The 23,070-nt window shown below is 43.7% G+C and overlaps 1 protein-coding gene across 2 annotated transcripts in view; it reads right to left on the minus strand.

Moving 5' to 3' along the window:
- The window catches only part of FLT1 (fms related receptor tyrosine kinase 1), a 138,791-nt gene that overhangs the window by 20,525 nt on the left and 95,196 nt on the right, over positions 1-23,070 (minus strand). For both annotated transcript variants that reach the window (XM_073340752.2, XM_073340742.2), the window contains 4 exons: positions 22,742-22,888; positions 20,849-20,980; positions 14,821-14,927; positions 8,465-8,600 (listed from right to left, as the gene is read on the minus strand). In XM_073340752.2, the coding sequence (XP_073196853.1) occupies positions 8,465-8,600; positions 14,821-14,927; positions 20,849-20,980; positions 22,742-22,888 (522 nt within the window). The remainder of the gene's footprint in view (positions 1-8,464; positions 8,601-14,820; positions 14,928-20,848; positions 20,981-22,741; positions 22,889-23,070) is intronic.

Raw genomic sequence — 23,070 nt, forward strand, 5'->3', positions numbered from 1 at the left:
GTAGAAGGGTAAGTTATATTCTGCCCAAACAGCCTAGTGCCATAGCCCAATTCTATCCAGACTGCGCCAACAGCTTTGTTTGGTAATCTTTATGTAGGCCACACTTTTCTTATGTAAGGTACCAGCCGTGCAAATGGGACTGTTAAATGTATGTGAGCTGAGGTTCCCAGGGGTTTGTGACAGGAGATGCAGAGCCACAAACATTGGGTCACATGGGAGTGACCGCAAGGTTTCCAAACAAATGAGGTGTGTAGCCCATTCTGCAGGATGGCTGAGTTACCCCTCCCACCACACTGGCTCCTCAGGGCAGCGTTGGGCCTCATGCTGTAGGGTCAGCACGTGTCAGAGCCACCCGCTCCCCCACGTACCACATGCCTTCCAGCAATGTGGATGCACAGACCATTCCATTTCCCCAGGAGGGTCCTGATTTCAGGTGCTCTCTCATGGGCTCCCTGTGGGGAATCTGAAGCCCCTCCATCACCCCCCCCTCTCCCAAGGCAGACGTAAATATAAAGTGGGGGTGAGACATACTACCCAGTTATCCTCTTAGTCTCTAAGGGTTACTCCACCCTGCTGAGAGCATGGAAACCAGAAATAAGTGGGTGATGCCTCTCACGTTAACTCCTGTCAGACCCTAGAGTGCATGGATGGAGTAGCTAGGGGCCGAGTGCCTTACAGCCCCTGCGTGTGCACTGGGGAGGAGCTGTCACAGAGGGAGCGGTGAGTATGGTGACAGCAGAAGCACCAGCATCAGTGGCAGAGTAGGGTCTGGATTTAGGGAGCTGGGCAGGCAGGACTGAAACAGCCCCCTCAACCCCAGAGAGGCAGCCAGGCAGAGGCTCCCCTTAGAGGAACCAGGAGTCTCAGGGTCACGCCTGCTCACGGCCGGTGGGCTCCAGTGCTTTCAGCGGTGACACCATGGCACTTTCCATGCTGTGGCTGAGATGGTGTTGCCAGCTTCTGCAATTTTATGACAAATCTCACAACATCCAGTGTTCTTTCTAAAGCCCCAGCTGCTGGAATCACAAATTGGTATGGGAATCTCAGCTTTTCTTTTTTGTTTTGTTTTAAAAAGAGTATGTTTCTAGCCCTCATGGTTGTGCAGAAGAGCTTGAAAACACCACTTGAGCACATCCTAAAGGCTCAGAGACCAGAAAGCGAATAAAAAGAACCCACATTTATTATTATTATTATTATTATTATTATTAAAAAAACCTCATGACTGTTATGTCAGTCTCAGGATATTTGGGGACCTGACTCATGATTTTTGAGCATTTGGTGCTGGCAATACAGATTTCTCCCTCTCCCTCCACTTCACAGTGGGGTCTGGGGTCCTCACTCCTCTTTCAGTGGCTGATGGAGGTTCCGATAGGTGACAGGATGTCAGCAAATAATATTTTTAAAAATCACAAACCCAAGTGTTTAACTTCAGCTTGATTTCTGCTTCAGTTTCACTAGGACTTAAAGACCCCTTAATGCTCGTTAAACTTTATTTTTACTGATTTTCTAGCATGCCTGTGGCTGTAGTAGAACAACTGGTATGATGGTGAGGGAACAAGGGTAGAACATAAAGACAAGTTTTTCATTCAGAATAAAAAGGATAGAATATGAAACAGGGAGAATGTATATTCATCAAATATGTAAACTGAGACATTGCATTACTTGTGTAAGATCTCTCTGTTTCTGGACCTTTAGTCTTAACAGATAGGACAATGCAAAATAGAGCCATTGCTTTGGTCACCACAGTTGTAAAATGACACACGTGCACATCCCTCTGCAGATGTTCGGAGCCCAGGAGAGTTGAGCTGTGCTCCTGCAGACCTCAGGAAGTAAGCAGAAAGGAGGGAATTGTCCACCCACCCTTCCAGCCCAGTTCTCCCTGTCCTCTGTCAAGACTATTTTAAATAAGGAACTTCTAAGACAACCCTTGATAAGATGGAGCGAAAGTACAGATCTATGATGTAATCGGATCATATTGGAGTTTTACAAAAACAAACAAACACATAATTCCAAACAACCAAACATTAGAAAATCAAAATTTGGAGTAAATATTTTTGTCTAGGAATTGGCACAAAGTGTTTTAAAATACAGTAGGATCTCAGAGTTACGAATACCAGAGTTATGAATTGATCAGTCAACCACACACCTCATTTGGAACTGGACATACACAATCAGGCAGCAGCAGAGACAAAAAAAAAAAAGCAAATACAGTACAGTACAGTACTGTGTTAAACACAAACTACTAAAAAAAATAAAGGGAAAGCACCATTTTTCTTCTGCAGTAAAGTTTCAGAGCTGTATTAAGTCAATGTTCAGTTGTAAACTTTTGAAAGAAAAACCTTAATGTTTTGTTCAGAGTTACGAACAACCTCCATTCCTGAGGTATTCGTAACTCTGAGGGTCTCGTGTATTGCAAATAATGAACAAATTTGTGAAAACCAGTCTACTAATGGACTGGTTCGGTAGGACATGTAGGTTCAGGATCAAGAATGCTGTTTAAAATAAAAAGCTACTTGGGCTTTCTACATCCAGTTTCTAAATCCAATCCCTCATAAGGATTTAGGGCTAGATCTACAAAGGGGTTTAGGTGTCTTCCTACCACTTAAATCCAAAATGCATACCCTCAAAACCCCTGCTCAGCTGCCACCTAAACTTGTAGGCATCTAAAGTCCCTGAGGGCATACATTTCTGCTGATAAAGTCCTTAAGTGCCTAAGAATTTGCCGCTGAGCATGCTCAAAGTTGGCTGATCCAGCTCACACCTGTAAGCCCCAGTGGGATCCTCATCTAGACATTGCCCTATCTTAGCTCCACAGCCTGACCCAGAAGGCATGCTCAGAGGCTGCCTGATAGATTTGGCCCTGTACAAAATGCCAGTTGAGAAGGGGGTACCTTCCTTTAAAATTACAACTTTAGCCCAGTGGTTAGAACACTAACCCAGGATGTAAGAGATGTTCAAACCCCCTTTTCTTCCCCCCTCTTGAAGTGGAACAGCAAACTGAACCCAGGTGTCCCTGCTCTCAGGTGAGTGATCTGAGCTATGGGATTCTTGAGTTGGCAGGGTTTTAGGTACCTATCACACTTTATCATTAGAAAGATAGGCACCTGGGGAATTTAGGCAGTGTGACAGTCTGCATCCCTATATTCACCCTTTTTACAAAACTATAATGGATTTTTTACAAAGTATGGCTGGTGAGGTATCATTTGAAAATTCATAATGTGCTGATCATTATTGTCTTGGTAAAATATGTGTGGCAACATTGTATGTAAAGTTATAAGATTCTACTGTATAACGTTACTGAGCTTTAATCAAAGTTTAGAAAAGCAGGCACAAACCGATTCTTCAAAGACAAAAGGCAAACTGATTCCTCAGCCAGGCATCAACAAAATCAGATGGACTATCACTTGCTAGGGAAAAGGGTATGAGCAAGAAATGTACATCTTGGCAAAGAAGCAGATGGAAGTTCCATCTCCCCAGATTTTGTCTCCTGAACCCCAGCTGGAGATGATTCTCAAAGAAAAGGAAAAGGATAAAAGGGAAGAACAGAGGCCCCAAATGTTCTCTCCCTTCATCTCTACTCATGGCATCAACAACACCTGAAGGACAAGGAAATTAACACTGAACTGGGGGAGGAGTCTTGGCTGAAAGGATTCCAGCCAGTAAGATTTCTAAAGCATGTGGTGAGAGAAACCTTTGCTTTGAATTCATTTAGCTTGTTAAGTTAGGTATTAGTCTGCAATTTACCTTTTATTTCTTTGTAACCAATTTTGACTTTTATGCCTCATTACTTGTATTCACTTACAATCTTTCTGTAGTTAATAATACACTTGTTTTATTGTTTTATCGAAACCAGTGTGTTTGGATTGAAGTGTCTGGGGAACTTGAATTGAGACAACAAGGTTTCTATTAATGAAATGACAGACTTTATATGAGTTTGCATTGCCTAGGAGAATGCTGGGCAGTACAAGATGCACATTTCTGGGGAAAGTCTGGTACTGGGAATTTGCTGGTGTTACCCTGCAGTGTAATTCATGGTTGGCTGGCAATAGCACTCCTATAGTATAGCTAGGGGTGATTTACATGCTGGAGGCTGTGTGTGGGCAGACGAGACATGGTTGCTCTCACAGCAAAGCAGTGTAAAGGGCACCCCAGGTTGGAGAATTGAGGGGACACAGCTGTCCATCAGTCCAGACGGTACCCTGGGGAATATCATAGGCAGCTATAGGGTTAGGCAGCAGCTGAGTGAGGATTTTGAGGATCTAAATTTTGGACTTAGGTGCCTAAATGTGTATCCACATCTGATCTGCAAAAGTTGTTTGTGGCTTTGCAGGGCTCTAAAAAGCTCCACAGGTCACTACACAGCAAGCCCCCCATCCCCAGCTGCCCCCATTTCTCCCCAGAGACCTTCTGCCCCCGCCATACCTCCTTCCCCACTCTGAGTAGGAAGGCTACAATCCTGGGCCATCGTGTGCAGTGCCACCCTCCCAGTGGGTGCGGAGGAGGGCTCCAACACCCCTATGCAACTGCGGGAGCTGTAATGCATGCAGACCTGGCCCAGACAGAGAGTGGCAATAACTGCTGTCTTCATAGCACGTGCCCTTGCCGCCCACTAGTTTAAATTATAACACCACACCTCTTTCAAAATGGTACTTGGCTCACTCCCTTCTGGGAGTTGTAGTTTGCCTCCTCTGTCCATGCAAGCTGGGGACTACAATTCCCAGAATGTCCAGCAGGCTGTCCCCTGCTGCGTGATTCAGAGAACTGAGCTGAAGCCTGCAGGCTGTGTGACAGATTCCTCATTCTGGTGAGTCTGTGCATCCAATCTGCTCTCCGCAAAAATGGTCCACGGATATAAAGCGGATAACCACGGATTTGCAGGGCTCTAGCAGTTGGTGGTGTGCTCCAATATGAAGCTTAATCCAAGGCACTACAACTCCTGTATCCACAGTAAAACTGTGTTTAATCAGTAATTGTAATTGGTTTCATCAGTAATAATCCATTTCCCATTTTGAGATGGGAACTATTTAGCCACCACTTAGAAAACAAATTTGTTGCCATTTAAAGCAGCATATGGCTTCTATTCTCCCTTTAATCAGTTTGAATGCTAGAAGTGTGTTTTTCCTCTGAACAATAACCTTGATTTCATGATAATCAAACTGAATTGATAGCTAATTCTGTTTTGCGTTATATTGAATTTTAGAGCAGATCGTGGATTCTCAGACTTTCTCACTGTGTGGAACACATTTTAAAATACAGATTGTGCCTTGGACAAACTCTCCTCCCATTTATGACAGTATATAATCCTTGTGACAACAGCCACATATGTTTACATGCAAAAGTAATATTAGGAAAGTATCTAATTGACTTTTAGTGCAGGTTAGCAGATGAAAAGAAGGACCCGGTACCATGTGAGCTACCTGCTCTCCACAGACCAGCATTCAAGTGACCACATTTTGAGAACTCTGATGCAGAGAATAATGCAGCTGAACTTTGGTTAAAATTCTTCAAATTTGCTAACCCTTTCTGAGGCTAATCCAAACCCATTAAAGTAAATGGGAATTGACTTAATTGGCTTTGGGCCAGGCAATTTCAGGCCCCAATTCAGCAAGATACTTAAGCACACATCTAACTTTAAGTATGTGAGTGATCACGTTGTCATGTGCATGTCACTTTGCTGGAGCAGGGCCCCAATGGAGAGTGCAGGCAGAGGCTAATCCACAAGTCATTCTTGCTATATGCTGTTGCCTCTTAGGACCTGGGAAGGCAGGAGTTTCAAAGAGGCTTTCAGTGAACATGAACAATTCGTGTGACACATTCCAGACGTTCTGTTGCTCTGTATTAGAGGATTCCTGTTTTAAATTATTGATAAATATGAAAGTTCAGTGTGTTTACAAACAGGGTGGGAAACTCACTCATCTCTGGCGGAATGAGAGAATAGTTGTATAGTGCATAGTAGGAGTGTGTAACTAATGAAATTGTTTACTACATAGATTTCTGAATCTATACTCTGCCCGGTCCATCGGTGGCAAGAATTACAATGGGTCCCTGTATCACAACTTTAGCACTTTCATGGATGTCCTAAATTATGATTTATCACCATCATTGGTAAGGTCATAAGATACAAAATTATATCAATGCTAAAGGTACAGGGTTGTAACTAAACACAGCTATTTGCCTTAATGCACCAGCGTTTTACAATCTAAGTTAGGGGCTAGCATTTCATTTCATTTCCATTCGTCTAAATTGGGAAGATGTCCCCTGCATTCAATGGAGTTAGTATGGATTGGTTTCTGTAACACCTGTAGCCTCAGGGCGTGAGGAGGAAGTCCTCCTACAGCATTGCATGGATGTTACCTCAACAATATGGACTAAGGGATGAGGAACATAAGGCAACTGAGATATAAACAGAGAGTCTCCTCTCACTGGTTACAATAACTATGTAAGCTGCAGTCAAATAGCTAGAAAGGGAAGACACACACATCTGGGATTGGAAGGAACTATTCAAGTTTATGTGATTATTCCCCTGCAGAGCTGCAAGGGTCATTGAAAGGTTGGGCCAACTGCCATGTAAATGGGACCTATTCATGTGCTAACCTAACATACCTTGCTGACCCAACTTTTCAGAATCCGGTTCTCATTCGTTGTTAACATTTTTTTACTTGTTTACACCAGTACTTTCAATTTTAACTAATTCCCCGTTCTCTTTTTACTTTTCACAGCTCACCTCCAAACCTCTCTAAAAAACCAAAACCAAATCCCTTTTCAGACAAGTTTTCTTTGGAATTTCAAAGAACTTTAGTTAATTCTATTTCTACTTGATTCTTTCCATGTACTTTATACACATTGAACTCTCGATGCAATAAGACCTTTTCAAAGATGAGGAGACTCCCAACAAGATTTCATGCTTCGGCACTCACAAAATAATGTACATGTGTTAAAAATTACCTTTAAAATATTTTGGCTGTGCTTATTCACATACTGGTCGCCCTGCACACTGTATAGCAGACAAATTAAGTGAGATCTGAATTGTGTGCTCGTGCACTGGTGAATGTGTGGCTGGATATGCCCAGATCTCCCTCTGTGCCAAAGCCATAGAAAGTGTGAATTTGTTACAGCCCCCAGCTAGAGATCCATGTATCTTTAGCTCAAATAGTAGCAGCTCATGCTTTTAGATCTGGAGGTCCCTGATTCAGTCCACAGTGTGTCAGCCACTGTCACCTTAGCACATTGGATTGGCTTAAGTCTAATTTGTGACTGAAAGGACATGTGGCCATGTTGCCATAGCTGACGCTGGAGTTGGAGGCCCCTTAATATAAATGAGATCTGCCAGCAGGGTGTTCTCAACTTTGCAGTTTGCACCTCCCATGGTCTGCCAGAGCTCAGACTCCTTCAGCTTAAAGGAATACTTCAAAACCCTTTTTTTTTTTTCACTCAGGCATTCGAAGACTGGATGGCTAAGGGATGGAAGATTCTATGCACATTTGTTTAGGCATGGCCAGTCCTTTCTGTTATCTCCTATTGTGCATTTTAATGTATGGGATAGGTGCCCCGTGCATAGGAAAGACACTGATAGGTTTTTTTATAAATTTGAAGAAAAGAAGTAAAACAGAGTGGGTTAGAGGAAAATGCAAACAGGACAATATGGGCTCATTTCTGCCCTCATTTTCACAGGCAGTTGCCCCTTTATAAGTGAGAACTGAATTAGGCTATGGGAAAGATGGATGCCTCAGATTAGGCTCCTGAGTCCATAGTTAGGCTCCTAAATAATGATACCTAACTCTTGTATGGCGTTTTCATCAGTAGATGAATAAATATGATAAATAAGTGTGAGGTGGGAGTCTGGGAGGGTCCCAGAGTTTGGGCTGCAGCCCGAGCCCGAACATGTACACAACAACTAAACAGCCCGTTAGCCTGAGCTCTGTAAGCCTGAGTCAGCTGGCATGGGCCAGGCACAGGTGTCTAATTGCAGTGTAGACATATTCTTAGGCATTGCTGTAATACTTATAAATAACAGTACTACTAATAAAGCTCCCATGAATTTCAGGAGGGACTACTGGATGCTCAGCATCTGGCCACTTATTTTAGATGCTTCAGCATGGACTCAGGAACCTAATTTTAGGCTCCCAGGTTTGAAAATCTTGGCCTGTGTTTTTACTTTATGTTGTATAGTATCTCAGTTCCTAAGAAATACATAACAGCCCAATCTGCACTACAAATAAAATGACTGGAAGTACTCCCCAGCTGGAGTCTAATCATACAGAAAGCCAGGTAATAGCAGTTTTAGATCTTGATAATAATTCACCTGAAGAACAATAACAGCTCACTAACAATCAAGTGTAGAGTTGCCCTGCAGATCTGCAATACATGGTGAGCTGCCTGTCTGTAGTCTCTAATTACAAACACATCCAGTTTAATAAACACAAAGGCAATGTGCTGTGTGTTAATACCATAACAAACCTATTACCTAGTTTCAGCCTTTCCCTTGCAAACTCCCACTTGCTGGCATCAAATGGAAGACGTTCACATTGTTCATCTAAGGGGACTTCATCAGGATCCATTATGATTGACAGGTAATTGGTCTTTATTTCAGAAGAATAAGGCTAGGAAATCAAGAACATTTCAAAGTCACCACCAAATGGAAAACAGTAGTGGGCAGCAGCTTCTGGTTTTGGTCAAGGTTTGCAAGTTGATTATATCTGACAGATGCATGTAAAGCACCCCCCACCGTAAGGACGTATGTTTCACACTCCAATATACAATTGGTTAAAAATTCTGTTGTTTAATGTTGTGACATTTTTATTTTTATACCAGCCCTTTCTCCACCTTTTTCTTATACATGACACTGTCCATTTCTCCAGTTAAATCCATATAAATTCTCACGCAAATAATTGCCATGGGATATAGACTCTGTACTTTAAAGAAGTAAGAAGTATTTTCAGAAACTGACTAACCACCATTGCTGAAAATAACTTTTGCTGAATGATTGTACAAAAAAAACCCCAAAACCACCCCCCAACAACCCCTCTGCCACCCCCACTCCTCTCCACCCCCACTAGTACATGCAACAGATGGAGTTTAACTGTCAGTGTTTTTTTTATTTTATGAATTCAACAAAAAAAAGTCAGATGTGGTTTGAGCTGTGCAAGACTTGGACTTAGTCTGCAATACACTGAACTGTACGTTACTCAGAAATTCTGGATTGTCATTTCTGACAACTCTGTTGGAATTATTGGGCTACTAAGGGAATTAATGAAAACCCAGATTCAGACAGATTACTTCAGGTCTTAATGAGTTTTTGGCCCAGAAAAGCATCCTCCCCAAAACAAACAAATTGCTGCCTTCCCATGAGAAATGTAAGGAATCGTCTTCCTTCTAAAGGTTTATAGCTGTACACCAGTTTACATTTTGAAACTTATTTTCTTCTGTGAGCATGCAGAGTTACCAACCACCTCAGCTAGATTTCTGCATAGTCCTAGGAAGTGCTTGTATTTGTGTGGAAAAGGAGAAATCTCGGCCTGTATAAAGTCTGATTTCATCGCTATGGGCTGGAAGTTGTGCAAGCTTCATGGAAATGAGCATCAGGGCGCTTTCCATCAAGCCATGCCAAAACAGCAATGGACTATTGTCCCCGACATCTTACACCCACATCCACATACTTCCAATTCGTACTCAAGCTGCTCTGAAGCTTGCAGCTCACCTCCTCCATTGCCAGGAATTGTCCTCCTTCCTGCAAGCGTTCTCACTACATTGCTTAAAAGGGAAAATGCACACGCTGTAAGTAGGACCACCTCGGGCAGAGAAGCATGTTGAAAATTATGGGCAACTTCCTGACTCTTGTTTCAGCTGCCTTGTGCTGCCCAAAGCACCCAGTCAGCTTCCCTAAAAGGACAACTGAGGATCCCTCCAAAGGAGGGGAATCCTTAAGTGGCACAAAGTCTGCAATATTTGCTTCGGACCTGCTGCCGCTTTCTACAGAGAGGGTGTGCCTGGACAGGAATGAGGAAAGGCCAGAGCACATGTGCGCCAGCTGATCCATTTTGCACTTCTCCAGCTGGCACAACTTAGAAACAGCTCTTAGGCTGTCACGTCGGGTCCCAGGATCAGAGAAGCAGATAAATGGCATAGAGCTGCCTTCTCCCACCTTGGCTGCACTGAGCACCAAATCCTGGGCACTGCTGGAGATTCAGCCCTATATTTGTAGTAAAAGTGGAAGTAAAAGTGTGACACAGAGCAAATACATGTCAGGGAGAGGGAGGTGTGTATGACTTTAAGAAGATGCTCTATTTCTCTGACAGCGTGAAATCGTTCTTGATGTGATAGCTGCTGTAGCTACCACATTTCTGCCTGAGCCCTAAATATGAAGTTTTAGCTTAGAGCTAATTTTTATATTCCAGCCATAAATCTCTAAGACTAGGGATTTATAACAGAAACTTAGACAGCCTTAAATAGGCAATACTGAAGGGAAACTTTTGGATTGGAAGAGACCATTACTATGTTACCTAGAAGCTGGCCTCCCTTGTTTTGTGGCAAGTCTGGGCAGCAAACCCAAACTTTCCTGCAGCTCTTTTTCCCATGGTTTAATTGCTCTTACAGTTAAGGTTTTTCATAATACTTAACCATTTCCCAACTGTTTAGTGCCATTACTAATTATTCTGTCCTTAATGACATGTGGGAATAATTGGTCCTTATCCCCTTTATAAGATCTCTTTACCGATTTGTAGTCCGTTATAGTTCCCTTCTATCCTCACTCTTCTTTTCGCTAGACTTAAACGTGCCAGGTTCTCTTTATTTCAGTGTGTGTATATGTGTGCATGCACATATGTAGTGTAGGAGTGGAAAGAGAGGGAGAATACACATTGAAATACAGTGACCGAAACAATGGTTTTAAAGGTCTGATCCTGCATTCCCACAAAATCAATGGCCGTTTTCAGTGTCCAAAACAAAATGCAGCACTGGGCCTTAAATTGCCTCAGGGCAGGTTTACACTTAATAGACTGCATCCGGAGCGCTTAAGTGAAGATGCTACCACGCCAACAGGAGAGCTTCTCCTGTCAGGGTAGTTATTCCACCACCCTGAAAGGTGGAAGCTCTGTTGATGGGAGAATCTCTCCTGCAGACATAGCGCTGCTTACACCAGGTGTTAGGGCGGTAGAACTATGACACTCAGGGGAGTGGATGTTTCACACCCCTCAGTGATGTAGTTATACCAATATAAGTCTGTAGTGCAGACCTGTCCTAAGATCCCCTTTTTTTTTAAGGCATGGGCTGAAGAGTACTCCTGGGGCATTCTGTGCCAAAAAATTAAAAATGCTGTGCACAATATTTTAAAATTCTGCAGAATGTTGCAAATTTTATTTCTCAAAATAACACACATAATCACGCCGGTTTCAATTATTTTGGTAATTTATTTCAAAATACCTGTCAGCAAATATGTCTGTAACAATACGGACACACACTAAAATCCCTCTGGGAGTGGAGAGTTAAAGAAACCCCTATGACAACCCAATTCCTGTTTCTCTACCCCCTTCCCTCCCAGAGCCTAGTCCGGGGGACAGATACCCACAACCTCTCCCCTCCGGAGCCCAGCTGTGGTGCCTCCCCCAGCCAATAAACTCAAGCCCTCTCCCCCTGAGCCCAGCCATGGCCCCCCCTGCCCAGATACCCACACCCCCTCCTCCCCAGAGCCCAGCCATAGGGACCTCCAGCACAGATACCTGCACCTCTTCCCCCCAAAGCCCAGCTGTGGAACCCTCCCTTGCCCAGACGCCCGCACGCCCTCTCCCGCAAAGCTCAGGGATCCAGAGGGAGAAACAGACTGATGCTCGGTCCCAGGCTTGCACAGAGTTTCCTGCGCACCACCCTCTCCTTCCCTCAGGGCATGCTGGGAACTGCAGCTGCCAGGAACCCTCTAGCTCCCTCCCCCTCCCCCAGCAGTGTCTTCTATGTGCAAGCTGGGCTCTGCCGAGTCCAGTGGCCCATAGTGGCAGCCAGCAGCACTGCAGCCCATTTCTGTGGGGGAAAGGAAATTCTGAATGCACATTAATTTCTGCAAAATTCTGCATTGCACAGTGGTGCAGAATTCCTCCAGGAGAAGAAGAGGCAACATCTTATAATCAGACTTTGACTTGATTTGCCTAAACTTGCTCAGACATGAAGACTGTAGGCCTGAGTGGTCTACACTTAAAATTTAGGTTGACATAGCTACATTGTTCAAGGGTATGAAAATGCCACACACCCTAGTGGTGTTGTATAGAATCTGGGACACACTTTAGGATATTATGAATACCAGTGTTGTAAAATTGCAATGAGTTGTGCCAGATATGCCGTGTGAGGTATCTGCGAAAATGTTATAATTTGCCAAGTCTGATAATTTTGTTTATATGTATCATCTTTGTACTATGAGTTACAGATATGTAGGGCATATCTGTATTTCTAAATGATACCCCCAGACAGAATGGCAACAACACTGAGCCGGCTTGATGGACCACCAAGGGCCATCAACTATACAATGAACCTATTGAAAGGAACCAGGAACTACACCTTACAACTCAGCAAGGCATGTAGGGGCATTCCAATGGACAGAACTCTAAGGTTTTTCCATGCCATGTGCTGGACAGCTTGTGTTTGGAACAAAGGGAGTACGAGCCACATGGCAAAAGGAATATATAAGCAGCTGCATCATCTCCATTTTGTCTTCAGTCCTGCTTCTTACCTCTGGAGGAACTTGGCTACAAACTGAAGCTCTGAACAAAGGACTGAATGACCCATCTAAGCTGTGGATGTGTTCCAGAGGGACTTTCAAGCCAGCAAACTCACCAATACTGCTAAGAACCTGATATATGGACTTGGAAGTCTTTTTGTATGTATGTTATTGCTTTACTATTTGACATCTCTCTTCTTGTTCTTTCCTTTTTCTTTATCATAAACCTTTAATTGTAGACACTAAAGGATTGGCTGGCAGGGTGGTATTTTGGATAAGATCCAAGCTAATATTGACCTGGCAATGTGGCTGGCCCTTTGGGGTCAGAAGAACATTTTGTATAGTGAGCAGAGTTTTAAAACAGTTTCTCACTGTACTGGACTTAGGTGCAGATTGGGTGCCAGAGAACTGGAATGCAAGAAGGGGACTGTGTGATTTCTTTCTTTCTTTTTTTCTTTCTTTTTTCTTCTTGATAACCAGTGTGGAGAATCAGAAGCACAGTCTGTGACTGGTTGGGGAGTTTAACTTTAGTGTTACCCACCAGTCTTGGGAGTACCTGCTCTCTCCTTTGCAACCTGCCCTGACCTTGGCATTTCCTTTGAGGGCTGCCCTAGGCACCACTGGGTAACAACCCCATAGAGATGTAGCTGTGCCAACCTAACCTCCAATGTGGCCACAGCTAGGTCAATGGGAAAATGCTTCTGTCAACCTAGTTACCATCATTGGGAGGTGGAGTTCCTACAGCGACATAAAACCCTCTTCCATCGGTATAGGCAGAATCTATACTACGGGATTATGCCAACATAGCTAAAGTGCCATAGCTATGCCGGAATAGCCTCTATAGCATAGACACAGCCTTGGTTAAACAAAGGTTACTTAACACCACTGTGGCAGTTTAAAGGGGCCTTAAAGTGGGCACAAACTACATTTTACATTCACTCTAAGGCCCTTTGATGCGTTCAGATCTCTGTAAAGGGGCCTTAGTGCTTTTCTACACACACACAGTTGCACTGGTTTCATTATACCAGTGTAGTCAAGGGGGTATAACTTCCCCTAGGCTCCCTCCCCAGTACAGCACTTACAGCGGTGCGGCAGCACTGTTTCACCGCTTGTGGTGGAGACGCTGCAAGCCGATGGGCGAGAACAACCCTGTTGGCTTAATAACTCCTGCCTCCGCGAGAGGCGGTAGCTATGTCCCGCAGACATCATGCCTGCTACACCAGTGCTTAGGTCAGTATAATTTACGTCGCTCAAGGGCATGGATTATTCACACCCCTGAGTGCCATAAGCTATACCGTCGTGGAGACGAGGCTTTTGGACACAGTTATATTGGTATAAAAGTGCTTTATAGCAGTGTAGCTACGCCTCCCAGGGAAGGGGAATGAGCTACGCCAGTACAAGGCACCTTTTATACACAGTAGAGGTGATACTGGTACAGGTGTTTCCGTAAAAACAAATCACACCCCAAAGTGACATAGTTACACCAGTGCAAAGACCAGGCCTTACCGGTCCCTGTTCTTCTATTTACCCCGAAGAGTCAACATTCACAGGCACTTAGGCCGGATCCTCAAAGGTGTCTACACCAGCACTGTTGTCAGCAAAACTTTTGTCAGTCAGGGGTGTGAAAAAACCACACCCCTGGCCAACATACGTTTGACCCGCAGAAGTGCCGGTGTGGACAGCGTTATGTTGGCGGGAGACACTCTCCTGCCAACATAGCTACCACTGCTCATGAGGGATGGTTTAATTACACCAGCAGGAGAGAGCTCTCCTGCCAGCATAGAGCAGCTCCATGAAAGACCTTACAGCAGCACGGCTGCAGCCATACAGCTGCGCCGCTGTAAGCTCGGTAGTGTAGACATAGCCTAACTCCGGCTGAAATCAATAGGAGTTGTGTGTGTAAACATCTTTGAGGCTCTAGACCGTAGCAGCTGATTCACTCCTGCTTTGCACCTTCTGTCGCATTAGCATTTTGCACCTACTTTGCACCTGGTGTAGAGGACCAGGTGAATTAATGTAATGTTCATGAATCTCATTTGACATAGGAACATTTTCTAACCAGAGCAAATGCCAGTGAGAAAAGGGGAGCAGGGGGAAGCTTAGTAATTAGTCATTCTTACCCTTTTCAGCTTGCGTATAAAGAGTGTTAATAGGAGCCAGAAGAGCGTAGCAGCCACACAGGTACATGTCAGAGTTATTAGCTCCAGGTTTGATCTCTCTGCTGTTCCTGGGGAAATGAAGCAACAAACATTTTATAGATCTACACTCAGAACACCAGAGTTTGCTTTCCCTTGGCATTTAAAATGTATCTGAAGAACATATCAGTAACGACCAACTTCCTTTCCAGAGATGTTAATGACTCTCAGAATGTAGAAAAATTCACCCCCTGGACAAAACCCACTGCAATAAACACATTGAAATGAAACTCTTGACACCCTTGCTGGAGAGCTTGCTAACGCAGAGCTCAATCCTTTTGAGGGGTTGGGGAGATACCATAGGACAGGCAGCAGGATGCTAAGAGGTGGCTCACTTGCCTGTGACATTAGAGATGTGACTATGGAGTACCCTTTTTTCAAGAAACTGGTTGCTGTGCTCTCTATTCCCATTGCAGGGAGGAGAGCTTAACAGCATTGCCCCAGCTATGACCAGCCTTGGCCCTCAGTGTACAGTCCCGGGTGTGACTCCCACTGACATCAGTGATGTGGGGGTCAGATCCCACATGTGCCTTCCCAAGCAGCACCCCCTCTATACATGTGCTGGCTGGCAGGGTCACACCCTTAGGGTAGGTCTGCACTGCAGTTAGACAACCACAGCTGGCTCATGCCAGCTGACTCAGGCTCGCAGGGCTCAGACTGTGGGACTGTTTCATTGCTGTATAGACTTCTGGGCTTGGGCTGAAGGCCGGGCTCTAGGACTCTGGGAGTGGAAGGGCCCTGGAGTTCAGGCTCCAGCCCAAACCTGTAAGTCTATCCTGCAGTGAAACAGCCCTGCAGCCCAAGTCAGCTGGCATGGGCCAGCCGCAAGATTTTATTTACAATGTAGACATACCCGTAGTGAACCTAGGGAGAAAGTTGATCCAAATAATGCAGAAATTACAAATGGGAAAAATGGGAGCAGGAAGAAAATATTAAAACTTCTAAATCTGGAAAATAGTCAATCTCACTGATGGTGCTTTAAAAATATCCAGAATAAAATTTCATTTCATACTGCTCCTTTGGGGGCTCATAAAATGTCTTCAAAGCAGAATGTTTTGCAAATGCTGTGATCATGTCACAATAATACACTTCCTTATTGGTAGCAAACGCGAAAACCCACGCTCTGCCCCTTATTGTGATACGCTCACAATTCCGACTCAAGTGCACAGCTTTCAGACCGAGAGATAGGGAACACGGCACAGCATTCTGAACACGAGTTCACTCTTTTTTGCTGGCCATACTTGCAGCAGTGTCAAAGCTTGGCACCATTCCTGACAATTGAAAGAGGAAGGAGTGATGTCTCACTGGTGGGCCGATGGGGTAACCAAGGAGTATGCGGTGCCTTGTTTTAGGCAAGTCTGCAGAGCTTTGTTCGGCGTTTGAATTGTTTTCTGCAGCGGTGACAAGTCTGCTGTGCAGGAATTGTGAAGGTGATAATCAGATTCCTGCTCATGTCCAATATTTAAAAGACTCCTCAGGCTTGTCCCTATTGGAGCTATGAAAGTAAGTTCTAGCAAAATAAAAAATATGAATGCAACTACAAACTGGGATTCAAGGCATTTATTCTTCCAAACCCTGGGATGTGATTAATTTCTCTCAGGTGTGAGTACTTAAAAAAACAACAACTCCATTTCAAATACAACGCAAATGATGCTTTCCTTTATAATGTTGTTATGACAAATGTGCTGTGAGCTGCAGACTAATACAGCTAGGTTGTCCTCTAACATAACACAGGACCTTCTCCAGACTGTGTATTTACACATCCATATTCTTGTTTATCCTGTGAACGTGACTCAGTGCCTGTGCAGGTGACAAGGAACCGTTTCTGACATTTATTCAGCAGCAGCTGGAGGGGAAAGAGTGTCTGCCACCATTTTTTAACACAGAAATCACTGCACCCACAAGCTGACGTGCAGCCAGTTCCTGGTGGACTGCAGCAGCTTTTTCACCGCTACGGTTTGCTCTGCAATTGTTAAGGAGTGAAGTGAAGAAGGATAGTGTATCCATTTGAAACTGCAAGGACAATTTAGGTCAGTAGAATATCATTATCCACGCTGGGATTCAGCTCAAGTAGCAGATTTAAGAACGCTGCTCTTGTGACAGGTTTCAGAGTAGCAGCCGGGTTAGTCTGTATAGCAAAAAGAACAAGGAGGACTTGTGGCACCTTAGAGACTAAGAAATTTATTTGAGCATAAGCTTTCGTGAGCTACAGCTCACTTCATCAGATGCTGTAGCCCACGAAAGCTTATGCTCAAATAAATTTGTTAGTCTCTAAGGTGCCACAAGTACTCCTTGTTTTTTCTGCTCTTGTGAAGAAGTCACAGCCTCTGTCGTGACCACAGGTAGTTAGGATGTCAGTTTCACTTCTCATCCTGACTATTTTATCTCTCGTCTGCAAGACAGCACATCCACGAGTGCAGTATGGGGAATGCCACGCGGTGTCACTGGTTCAGCACTGAACCAGAAACACCAGTACCATTTCCAGCAGCTCCCAAGACTTTTCCATCCATGCACTGATCTGATCTATCCCTGCTTAGCTTGGGCAGTCTACTGAGACAACAGCCCAAGGCAGCATGGAATCAGACTAATGACCGCCCACCATACACTCAGAGAGACAATTTATTTCATAGCCATACAAACAAAATGTAAGAGTCTAAGTTTCACCTCCCGTTAAAGTTGGGGAAACACTCCCATTGACTCCAGTGAGCGTTGGATTGGGCCCCTTTGCACAAGCTACCATGACGTGTTTGTCAATATACAAAATGTGCAAATAAGTAACAAACTATTGTCATGAGTTCAGTCCAGCTGAATAAAGTCCAGCACAATTCATAGTTCCTTTGTCGTATCTCTGAGAGTCACATAAAGCTGTCCAGAGGCAGCTTTAAACCAAGATACATTACTGTTTATTTATTTGGGTGGAAGCCTGAATTTAATTGGGTATAAATTGTAAAACTAGCTCCTTCTTTTACACCTAGACCCCTTTTTACATCATCCTACTCCTTCATAAGCTAGCTACTTAACTGAGACACGCCCCTCTGCAGTGTGCATAATACCTGCAGAGTCAAACTTCAATGAGAGGACTTTATTAAACGGTTCTCCAGCTGGAGGTCTGAGCAGTGTGACAAGTGGCTGAACTGACCCCTAAGTGCAAGCTGCAATTAGTAGCTCGCACGCACTCCTTCCACAGCAAACATCCACTGAAAACCTTCTGCACCATTTAAAAGGATCTTTTTGTCCATATGTAGGTGCCTCACTCTGATTTGCTATTTGTATTCATTCTATTATTTCCCATTCAGTTCTTAAGCTGAAGGTGATTTGATGGCTTATGGTGACATTTTTTGGCTACATCTCTTCCACAGACTGTCCTACATGTGTGGCTTCCAAACTAAACAAGGACTGTGATTATTTAAAGAACCCTCTTGGATTCCGCAGTCCATTCTTCCCTTTCTGATACAAAAATAACACATTGTATTATCTGTAAGTATAAGAACTTTTTTTCAAAGGAAATAAAAAGAGCAGACAGTTTCCTTCCTGGTTATTTTACAAACCACTTTTCCAGTCTGTTAAACATAGCCCTGGACACGAGGCACTTGCCCAGCCTTCTTTCATATGATCTACTGTACTTGGCGAGCTACTGTATGAAGATCAAAAACGTCAGTATTTTTTGTAACACTGGCAGAAATTGTACACTGTGCATTTTCGAGAATGCAGTAAAAATTGGAGATGAGCCCAGCTCTCGACCCTCCAGAGCCAAAGCTGGGTGAATGGCTACAATTCCATGTCCCTCGGAAGAGGGACACTTGTTCAGGGGATGATGAGCTGCTTGGGGATGATGGCAGGGATCACTCTTCATTTGACCATTGTCCCCTTGCTGAGACCACAGAGATTTCATGAGGGTGGGAGAGACAGGGTGAGGATGCCTTCTCCCTGAGCATGATCTTTTGCGGGGGGCTGATTAAATGATTTGTCTCTTTCCTTTTCCACACATTAGTGCTGGGGAGTCTTTAACTCACTGGCCCCCATTTCTACTTGGCTAAAGCTTTTTATCAGAACCATCCAAAAGCTCTATCTAGCATCCATGAAGGACACTTATCCAGACAGGAATCCACTATCCTCCCTTTCTCCCCTGGGTCAGGCAACAAGGAGACACTGCTTTCCCAGAAACTAGCCCACAAAATGTTATCAGTAAATAACAGAATACAAGTACAATACAGGGTAACATTACGTTGTCCAGACAAATTAGCTAATCTGCCGGGTGTGTTAAACTGAAAGCACTCTAAAATGAGTCATTTTTTGAGAATACCCACACAAATTTAAAATTACCCCCCAAAACATAACTGGCAACAAGTCCTTCCTCTGTTGTATGTAGCCCTGCTCATATATACACGCTGACTTTTTACAGCAATGAACTTGCCAATGGGCCAAGAAAGCCAAAGAACTTGCAACTGGAACATTTCAATCCTGATTTCTTTCTCACGTTGTGGGTGTTGTGGCAGTACCCAAACAAACAGGGATGGGAGTCTATTGTGCTACAAGCTGTACAAACACACAGGGAGACAGTCTTTGCCTGAAGGAGCTGATAATATTTTGCCTAATTAAAATGTTTCCTATGGAGAGAGATTGAAAGGCTTGGGATGGTTGAGTTGCGAAAAGAGGTTGTGTCCAAAGTGCACACAATAATTAATGGCATGCAGCACATTCAATGAAGTTGAAAAATGACAAGCTTAAATCTGATAAAAGAAAAAATACTTGTTCACGCAATGCACAATTTGCCTGTGGAACTCATTGCCACAAGGCACCATTGAGGCCAAGAGAATTAAAAAAAAAAAAAAAAGTTTGGACATTCAGATGAATAACACGAGGATCCTGAGGAGGAGTAACAATAACAACCCCTAGCTCCTATAGTAAATACCTCTGAAAGATGCATTTGTGTTTACCGGAAAACTCTTCTGCTTGGACATAGCAACCCACTTGATATTAAAACCAAGAAAAGGAAAATATCAAAAATGTCTCATTCTGGCTTATAGTAGCCTGAAATGAGAAAATGAATGGGTAGGGTTTTTTATTACACTAAATTTACATTTATCTTCTTCCCTGGCCCTCTCTTTGTTGGATTGAAGCAATTCCTCTTTTTAGGTCAGTATAAACACATTCAGAGTTAGCATTTCCCATTGGCTTCCTTTCCAACCTGGTACATTCCCCTTGCTAAGACTTTCCTCAAACTGCTGTATTCAGAAATCACACATGATGAACAAAAGAAAAGGACAGGTTTCAGACTAACAGCCGTGTTAGTCTGTATTCGCAAAAAGAAAAGGAGTACTTGTGGCACCTTAGAGACTAACCAATTTATTTGAGCATAAGCTTTTGTGAGCTACAGCTCACTTCATCGGATGCATACCGTGGAAACTGCAGCAGACTTTATATATACACAGAGAATATGAAACAATACCTCCTCCCACCCCAGATGCATTCAGTGAAAAATACAGTGGGGAGATTTATATACACAGAGAACATGAACCTTGATTATCACTACAAAAGGTCCCTCCCCCCACTCTCCTGCTGGTAATAGCTCACCTTACCTGATCACTCTCCTTACAGTGTGTATGGTAACACCCATTGTTTCATGTTCTCTGTGTATATAAAATCCCCTACTGTATTTTCCGCTGCATGCATCCGATGAAGTGAGCTGTAGCTCACGAAAACTTATGCTCAGATAAATTGGTTAGTCTCTAAGGTGCCACAAGTACTCCTTTTCTTTTTGCGGATACAGACTAACACGGCTGTTACTCTGAAGCATGATCAACAAGCCACTTACCTGCCTTCCTAGTCATAGCAAGAACTCCACTTATAAGCCGCTTAGAGAAAATAAGAGGGGAAAAGAGAAAAAGTAGATCAAATAGAGAACAAGAACTTAGAGCGATTTTTCTCATTTCCATCTAATGCAATGCTTTACCTTGTACAGTGACATAAGCTTTACTCTCCACAGATCCTTTTAGGTTGGTGGCTATACACTGGTAAAGTCCTTCATCCTCCTCTTTGACTCTTTCGATAAACAGCATTTTGCTTCCTGGTCCTAAAATTATTCCTGTGGAGTGAAAGATCTTTAAATGAGTGGGACCTGGAGTACAAACAAATAAACTCTTTCTGTAAAACAATCCTCTTCTGATTATTAGGGATGAGCCAGACATAACATAACACCCTAGGGGGTGGATGGGTCTTTAATTTTGCATGTTGGTTTCACAGTTACAAAGTGTTCACAGGTTCTGAGGCTCTGGTGGAAACTGGTGTTTATACAGCACTTACATTAGTAAGAAGGCTCCCTCTGTGGCAATGGTCTTGAAAGTGCTTTATTTCTGGGTGTAATGCTTAGTACTTGGCTTAGACCTCGATCCAGGCAAACACTTAAATGTGCTTAACTTTAAACACACAGGTAGCAGTCCTACTGTAGTCAATGGGAGCATTCATGTTGGTCTCATTGTAACCAATGTGCTCAGTCCTAAGTGTTTGCAGGATTGGGTCCTATATCTGGTTTGGTGTCTTGTTGCTACAAGAGCATAATGTGGTCTGGGGGTTATTACTGGTAAACGTTCTAAGATTTTTCCAGTTGCTTACGTTTGTTACAAAATAATTAGAGATGGCCAAAGCCAGAAGCTTAAACACAAACCTCCTTGGATTTTGCTACAAGAGATTGGGGATTGGATTCCAATTCCTGTAGTCAAACCTGTCAGAATGACTTTGGTTACAGATCAGATGTAAAACCAATGGGGCCCTATTTTCAGGTTCTGGTTAGGATACGGCTGAAATCTCATTATATTTCTCCCATCCGAGATTCCTACCAACTGAAGCTGAAGTCTCCCAAGAATAGTATGATTGCATGATTTTGGTGCCATTTTAACTGAACATTTAGCCCCATCTGAGCCTTGAACCCAAACCCCAGTGCAATCATGATCCAGCTCTAAGATGCCTCCTCCCCCAGCTCTTTTCTACTCATATCAAGAAAAGCAAATCTAAATCCAACAAAGTAACCGCTCCTGGATGTCTCATAATAGGATGTAATCATAGAATCTCACAGTTGGAAGGGACCTCAGGAGGTCATCTTAGTCCAACCTGCTGCTCAAAGCAGGACCAATCCCCATTTTTGGCCCCAGATCCCTAAATGGGCCCCTCAAGGATTGAACTCACAACCCTAGGTTTAGCAGGCCAATGCTCAAACCCCTGAGCTATCCCTCCCCCATGTAATGCTACATGACAAATGGATCCCCCTACTACAGGCAGATGAATTCCAATTCTGTTCTGATATGCCAACACCAGATCTGTCCAGAGGTTAGGGTGCTAGCCTGGGGAGACACATGCTCAAATTCTTACTCTCCCATGGATTTCCTGTGTGACCGTGAGCAGAAGTAACTTAGCCTCTCTGTGCCTCAGTCCTCTCACTTGTAAAACGAGGGAGGGGAAAGTTCTGCCCAATCTCACAGGGGTGTTGTCAGGATGAACACATTAAAGGTTGTGAGGTGCTCAGATACTATGGTAACAGAGACATAAGTATCTAAGGCTATGTCTACACTGGCAACTGAACAACAAAAACCCTGAAAGACGAAAGTTTTGCTGGTGACATGCGCCATTGTGAGCAGTGCGTCCTGCCGACAACGCCAACACCGCTCGTTGGGGGGTGGAAGTTTTTTGGGCCAGCCGACAAATGACGGCTACACTGCACGACTTTTAGTGTCACAGCTGTGGCGAGACAGACCTGTCGCTAAAAGCTGTGTAGTGTAGACATAGCCGAACAGATACAGAGCAAATATAAGAGAAGAGATTGAGGAGGGGATAGGGTGTTTGCAGCTCTCACCTGGTTCTTGCTGTATTTCTTCGTGGTTTTTAAACCAGGATATCTGGGGCTCGGGGATGCCTTGAGCCTGACATTCTAAAGTAGCAGAATTGCTGGTGTTCACAATCTGATCACTGAGGTTGCGCAGGAGGGATGGTGCTTCCTGAGCTACAAAATAAAACGAGAGTTCAACGATTACATTCCGAAAATCATGTGTGTGTGTATATTTAAAATAATCTCCTGCATTGTCATTAACGATCTTGTAAAATGTCAGAGCTTTCTGGAGACATTCTACCAAATTCCAAGCTTACACTTTCCCTACTTACTATCCCTGTTTGAAAAGAATATTT

This window comes from Lepidochelys kempii, chromosome 1 (genome assembly GCF_965140285.1).
Source record: "Lepidochelys kempii isolate rLepKem1 chromosome 1, rLepKem1.hap1, whole genome shotgun sequence".
In the NCBI taxonomy this organism is placed as follows: Eukaryota; Metazoa; Chordata; order Testudines; family Cheloniidae; genus Lepidochelys; species Lepidochelys kempii.